The 6749-nt window shown below is 44.3% G+C and overlaps 1 protein-coding gene across 4 annotated transcripts in view; it reads left to right on the top strand.

Moving 5' to 3' along the window:
- The first annotated feature begins 551 nt into the window (after positions 1–551).
- Positions 552–6749, top strand: part of Syne2 (spectrin repeat containing, nuclear envelope 2) — a 279867-nt gene continuing 273669 nt past the window's right edge. For 3 of the 4 annotated variants that reach the window (XM_013521919.1, XM_005399143.2, XM_005399142.2), the window contains exon 1: positions 552–794. In XM_013521919.1, coding sequence (XP_013377373.1) covers positions 716–794 — 79 coding nt within the window. In that variant the 5' untranslated portion in view covers positions 552–715. The remainder of the gene's footprint in view (positions 795–6749) is intronic. The other variant, XM_005399141.2, reaches the window with a different exon arrangement.

Genomic DNA, 6749 nt, shown 5'->3' with positions numbered 1-6749 from the left:
GGTAGCTCAGTGACAGGGCACAAGCCAAGGTCTGCGTGAAGCCCTGGGTTCCGTACCCAGCACTGGAGAATAAAGCTCAAGGAGGAGGCGGGGGAGAAATGTGCAGATGGGAAAATAAGTCCTTGGGCAAGTAGTACGATACATAGCTCATCAGAATATTCTGATACACTCTATTTGGGTGTTTTTTTTTTTTTTTTTTTCCAGTTTCACTTTGCAGGCTGTTTGGGCTCAACTCTTACTGTTCCCAGTAAATGGCAGACAGTGAACAGAAAAGGAACCAAGTTAAACACAAAGTTTTAAAGAAAACCTTTGTGTACACAAACGCCTGAGGTCCCCGTCCGTGTGGACCCTAGTGCCTCGGGACAGGTTGCTAAACTTCAGAGCCCCGCGTGGTTGGAGGGCGGGTCAGGGATCCACAGCGCACGCTCCCTGGGCGTTCTGCCAGCAGCTCCAAAGAGCAGGAACAGGTCACGGGGCAAAATCTTGATTATGATTCAAAAAGAAGGCGTGGTTACTTTGTGCTTCACGAGCTAAGGAAACCCGGGCCAGAAAGCCAGATTTCTTTGGGACAGCCGTTGTTGGTTGCCACTCTTTTCTGGCGAGGTGTTTATCAGAAACGCAGAGCTGCAGAGTCCCTGATGAGTGTTTCTCCTTTTCCCTTGCAGCTGACCTCTGCGTCTGAGATGGGCATGGTGTAAGCTCCCCTGAAGAGAGAATGGCATCGAGTCCTGTGGTTCCCGCGGAGGATGAACACGTTTCCTCGGGCATCGACGACCTCCATGTCTCCCTGCAAGGTAGTTAAGGCGGGTTGGGTAACAGAGCCAGGCTGGGTGGCAGACTTACCCTCCTCCCTTTGCCACTCCTGTTAGTTTCTGCCTCTCGTACGGTTTGCAAAATATGTCCGTGTTTTCCCACTATAGAAATCTTTCAGTATGCAGTTCTTTAAATGTCTCAGTTGTTCAGCTCTCCCAGCTAAGAAAGTAAGGAATATCTGAAAACAGTCGTTCCCTCTGGTTCCTGAATATACATCTTCAGGGAAAAATTAAATAGTGAGCCGTAGTTTGCTTGGCATTGTGTACTTGGCATAGTTTGCTTTGCGTCTCCCCATGTGCCTCTCTTAGCTGCACATCCGTAGTTTGCCCTGTTCTAGAGGAACAGTTGTAATATTTTAAAGGAGTGATATTTTAATGAATAGGAATCGTGTGTGTGCACCTGTGAGTAATCCGTTTTGTGTTGAGTGTTCCTTACGGAGTTCAGCAGTACTTGTGTTGTATTTTGAAAATTCATGAGCCACTAGACTTTCTGCCTTTGTTGATAAAACAAATCTTGGAGTTGAATAAAGTTAGCTAGTGTAAAGGAGATACAGCTGGGGTCTTTGAAAACATTTGTGAAACTGTGTATTTTAAAGTAGTCTTTGAAGATTACTTGAGGGGACAGTGTTATACAACCTTTAGGATCTTACTTAGAAGCTACAGATTTTTGAGTCATTTATGATAAAGATTTTTAAATGACTTTCTGATTCTTTGTTTTAAAAATGTGTTTGCGCTGGGCATGGTGGCTCATGCCTGTAATCCCAGCACTTGGGAGGCTGAGGCAGGAGGATCTTTGGGAGTTCGAGACCAGCCTGGGCTACAAAGTGAGCTCAAGGCCAGCCTAAGCTGCAGAGTGAGACCCTGTCTCAAACAGACAAAAAAAAAAAAAAAAGTGTTTTCAATGATTAACTTCTTGACTTTAGGATTGAGATGGAAGTCCTTAGCTATTGGAATGGATAATATCTACCAGGGTTTTTAAAATAAATGTTTTAAATCCAGAGGCATTGTGGCATATGCCTGTAATCCCAGCACTCGGGAGACTAAGGCAGCAGAATTGCTGCTAGTTGGAGGCCAGCCTGGGCTACAAAGTGAGTTCAAGGCCAGCCTGAACCGCATAGGGAGACTTTGTCTCAAAAAGACAAACAGAAATATTGTAACTTGTATTGAGTAAGAAATACTGTGGTTGTTGGGAAATAATACTTGAGATAAGAATTTAAAAATTTTCAGTAAGTATATTTAAAAAATATAATATTCACAAGCAGTTGCATTTTCATTTAAGTGAAAAAAAGTCAGTATGCCTATTTTTCTTTGAAGTTTGACTACAGTGAGTATTCAGGCAAGTCTAATTTCTAAAGCTGGCTCTGCTGCTCAGTAATTCCTTGCATTTAGACCAGAGCCTTTATCTTTGGAATCTCCCTTTCCTTGTGTGCGGAATGTAGGTGATGGTGACTCCGCTGCAGCTGGGTTATGATGAGCAGTGACACAACACTTGGTAGACTTAGCACGGTGCCTGCCACCCAGCAGGGAGTCCTCCTTTTTGGGTATTGACAGTCAGAGTCTTTGTTTCAAAATCATCCAGGAGCACGCCACTGGAGTAGCAAGCTGTGTATAGGAACAGATTGCAAACCGGAAGTCCTGTTTTCACTGGGTTCCTTTCGGCACGCACCTCAGTGGCTTCCCAGCACACCTGGGTGAGGTCTGAGCCCCTAGCTTCTCTCGGTGCGCTCATCTCTCACTACACCCCTGGCACTCTGGGCTCCAGCCCATTCTGTTATGGGGCCCGTGCGTGCTTTCGTTTGGGTTGTTCATCCGAAGACCCCTGGCTCCTCCGCTAACACCAGCAGATGGATGAATAGCCATCCTTCACCCGCCCTGATGACAGTCAGCTTCGCCCCCTCTGGTAGGCTGAGGTAGGCACCACCTGAGGTGGGCACCGCCTCCTCAGCTTTCCCTTTGTATCTATTTGAGCGCTCCTGGTATTATAGGGAGCTTCCCGACTTTATGTAGCGTGCTCTAGCTTTCTAGTGCGATAGCACACATGATCTCACTTGCTTCTCATGGGCACGTTAGAAAGTGGATCTTTCTGTCCTTTTAGTAAAAAATGAGCACAGATCTCTTTATCTTTGATGAACGCAGAAGCCGTGGCTGGGGAAGACTTGATTTACCTCCTGGAGTCACATAGCTAGTGAGTAGCTAGGTTTTTTTTTTTTTTTTTTTTGGTTTTTCTCCGGTACCGGGAACCAAACTCACGACCTTGCTCTTGCCAGGCAGGCGCTTTTGCCGCTGAGCTAAATCCCCAGCCCAGTAGCTAGGTTTTGAGCTGGAGGATAGTTCTCTTTTTAGTACTACCCTCTTTGTCATACTTCAAAGAACAACTTGATTTTTTTGTTTGTTTGTTTGCTTGGTACCGGGAATGGAACTCAGGGCCTTAGGCTCGCCAGGCAGGTGCTTATGCCACTGGGCTATATCCCTGGCCCTTCAGTGAACAATTTGAAAGAGGGAATTTTCTTGACACTTCTTTCCTGAGCATCAATTAAATCTTAGCCTTGTTCTTTGGATATCTTCTAATTTGTATTGTAAACTTTTATACCTAAAATATTGATGAACATCTTTGGATAACATAAATTATCTCAGGTTCATAAATTGCTTAAAACAATTAGCAAGTTGCTGAGAAGTACGTGGTTTCTTTCATATGATATGTTTTGAATTATGACTAGGTTATGCTTCACAATGGGACACTCCTGTAACCTAGTTAGCAAGGGAAATGTGATATCCGGGCACCAGCCAGTCTTAAAGATTTGCCTGCATGATGTATGTAGAAGGTGAGGTGCTGGATGCCTTGCTTTGTGGGGCAGAAGTGGAAAAGCAGAACCTTGATGGCAAGCCTGTTCCCATTAACCTGGAGCACTCAGGAGATACCCATGGTACCAAGGTGGTAAGTATCGCAAAATTTTAAAATTGGAAGGGATTGTCTGTGCCATTCAATATAATTTGAGACCAAAGTAGGAATCCTTTTAGAAGTGTTCTTGGGATTGAGATCCTTCAGGAAGTTAAATTTAAATCCAAGTGGTTTGGGATTTTCTTTTTGATCTTTGTGAGACAGAGTTTCATTATGCAGTTCAGGCCGGCCTTGGGCTCACTTTGTAGCCCTGGCTGGCCTCCAACTTGAAGCGACCCTCCTGCCTCAGCCTCCCCAGTGCTGAGATTAAAGGTGTACACCACTAGGCCTGGCTGGGATTTTTCTTTTAGACAATGTATAGCTGTTGGAGCACTCAGGAGATATCCATGAGAATGAGAGGTATGTGGTCAGAGTTGTGCCTTAGGGGAGTTGAGGTATGGGCAGGCTGGAAAGGGCAAGAAGGTAGAGTTGGAGAAAGCAGATAACAAGTACTTGCAGGCATGCATGGTGGTGCTCACAGCACTCAGGAGGCTGAGGCAGTAGGATCACTGCCATTCTGAGGCCAGCCTGGGTTACAAAGTGAGTCCCAGGCCAGCCTGAACTACACAGTGATAGACCCTGTCTCAAAAAGACCCTCCCTCGCCCCCCAAAAAGGGAAGCACTTGCAAATATCTGGGTGTTGGGGAATGTTCACTTGACTAGGGTTACCGCAGTGAGCGTGAAGGTGTGGGACCAATAGGAGACCCGTTAAGCTGTAAGACTCAGTAGGACTTTGCTGCTATTGGATATGGATACTCAGCAAGGGAGTTGCTACATTTTTAAAGTTGAGCTCCTTAGGGCAGAACAGTAGCACATACAGTGACCAGACTATCAGCTTGATTAGTGTATCTTCAGATTCATCTCTTTAAACTCACAAATATTATAACTTGTTGGTCACAAGGGACAGAATTTATGTAACCAAAATAAATGATCTTGTTTTCAGACATGGTAGAGGCCAGTGCTTTGGAAAAACAGCAGCCTGGCTATGGATTATTATCCTTAATTAGACACAGAACTGGGAAGTAGCGTGTATTCTGTTACCTTTGCCACCTCACCAGGAGTTAACTTTCACGGTGGCCTTCCAAGATGCTGGGGAATGGTTAACCATCTGTACTGGCCTGTAGAAAAGTACGTTCAGCATGGCTACTGTGTCATTTCAAACAGTGCTCGTATATTTTATTTAGTGCTCTTATCATCTAGATGACATATTGGAAAAGATTAACCCCCCACCTTGTGTCTTGTGGGTAGGTATCATTAGTTGGTAGGGCTCAGTCATGAAATGTGAGTCTCTCCAGTTAGGTTATTACCCTGCTTAAATGTATTCTTTGCTCACTGAGTTCCATCTGAAGGGAGGCTTTCTTATTTTTAGTAACATTACAAATGATCTGTGTTAGGGATACGTAATTATAATTAGATAGACGGAGTAAACATCAGGAGACCTGTTGTATAGCAAGGCCACTATGGTTAATGGTAATATATGGTATATAATGTTGCTTTTTTAAGAATGAACCCAGGACCTCAGACATGCTGGGCTAGTGGTCTACCAATGAACTGTACCCTGACCATATATATATTTTATATATATAATATATATATAATATATGTGTATTTTTTAAATTTAGTTTTTCCTGTATGTTTTTGAAAGATATAGAATGAATGTTATCTGCCCTCACCACAAAAAAATTATAATGATAACTATAGGAGATCCATCCATCTGTTCATTAGCTAGGTTTATCCATTCTGCAGTGTACATGTACTTCAAAACATACGTGATAAAAACATACAGAGTTAGCCGGGCACCCCCTGTAATCTCAGCACTGAGGAGGCTGAGGCAGGAGCATCGTTGCAAGTTCAAGACCAGCTTAGGCTACGAACTGAGCTCAAGGCCAACCTGAACTGCATAGCGAAACCCTGTCTCAAAAAGACAAAAAACAAAACAAAACAACCCCCCAAAACAACCACACAGTATTATGAGTTAAAAAAATTCTGCTGTCAAAGAAAAAACATCCGTGTTTCATGGGTTAGGTGAAAGGCATCATAGTGAGGGGTAGTACTAACTTGTATCCTTTATTCAGGGAACGTGGAGGGCCAAGCTTGTGTACTGTGTTAGGTGTCCAGAGGACAGAGGGAAATAGATCGAGCACCTTCAGGAAATATCTCCGTGTGTGCTTGCCTGTACACATGAGGTGCATGTGCCGGGGTGCAGATCTGACCGTCCTTACGAAAGCAGTTGAAGTCTAACTTTGTAGGGTCATGTTCCTAATTTTGATATCCCTCATACAAATTCACCCACTGTATGCCTGGAAATACTGTTTCAGTTATCTTTCTGTGTTTCTGTTTTAGGGAGGTTAAGACCTAACAACCTAATTTATATAACATGTTTTTGCAAGGCTAATTAAGTGTTCTGTCTCTTGCTGGCACTTACCTGGCGTTTCTGTCCTATGACAGAGTCCCATGTAGCTGTTCCTTCTCCTGGAGTTTCCTCCAATCCTTGATACCCTTTGCTTCACCAGTCCGCCAAGCGTGTACGAGGTGCCCCGTCCATTATAACTCCCCTATCTTCATTGCTAGTGAAGTTTTTGAATATTTTATGCCTTCAGTAAACTGTATGATAAATAACTGAGTGGCCATGCCGGTATAAAAAAATGAAGGCCCGGATGTTGGTGGATTAGAAGGGCAATTCCGTATCGCAAAAGGCCCAAGGCCCAGTCCGTATTACAGAAGGCCTGGATGTTGTTGGATTAGAAGAGCAAGTCTGTATCGCAGAAGGCCTGGATGTTGGTGGATTAGAAGGGCGATTCTGTATCGCACAAGGCCCATTCCGTATTGTAGAAGGCCCAGATTTTGGTGGATTAGAAAGACGAGTCTGTATTGCAGAAGGCCCGGATGTGGGTGGATTAGAATGGCGATTCCGTACCCCACAAGACCTATTCCGTACGGCACAAGGCCCATTTCGTATTGCAGAAGGCCCGGATGTTGTTGGATTAGAAGGGCGATTC

This window comes from Chinchilla lanigera, unplaced genomic scaffold (assembly GCF_000276665.1).
Source record: "Chinchilla lanigera isolate Chin_1 unplaced genomic scaffold, ChiLan1.0 scaffold00065, whole genome shotgun sequence".
In the NCBI taxonomy this organism is placed as follows: Eukaryota; Metazoa; Chordata; class Mammalia; order Rodentia; family Chinchillidae; genus Chinchilla; species Chinchilla lanigera.
The sequence above is the reverse complement of the archived record's forward strand: the minus strand, read 5'-3'. Positions and strand labels throughout refer to the sequence as shown.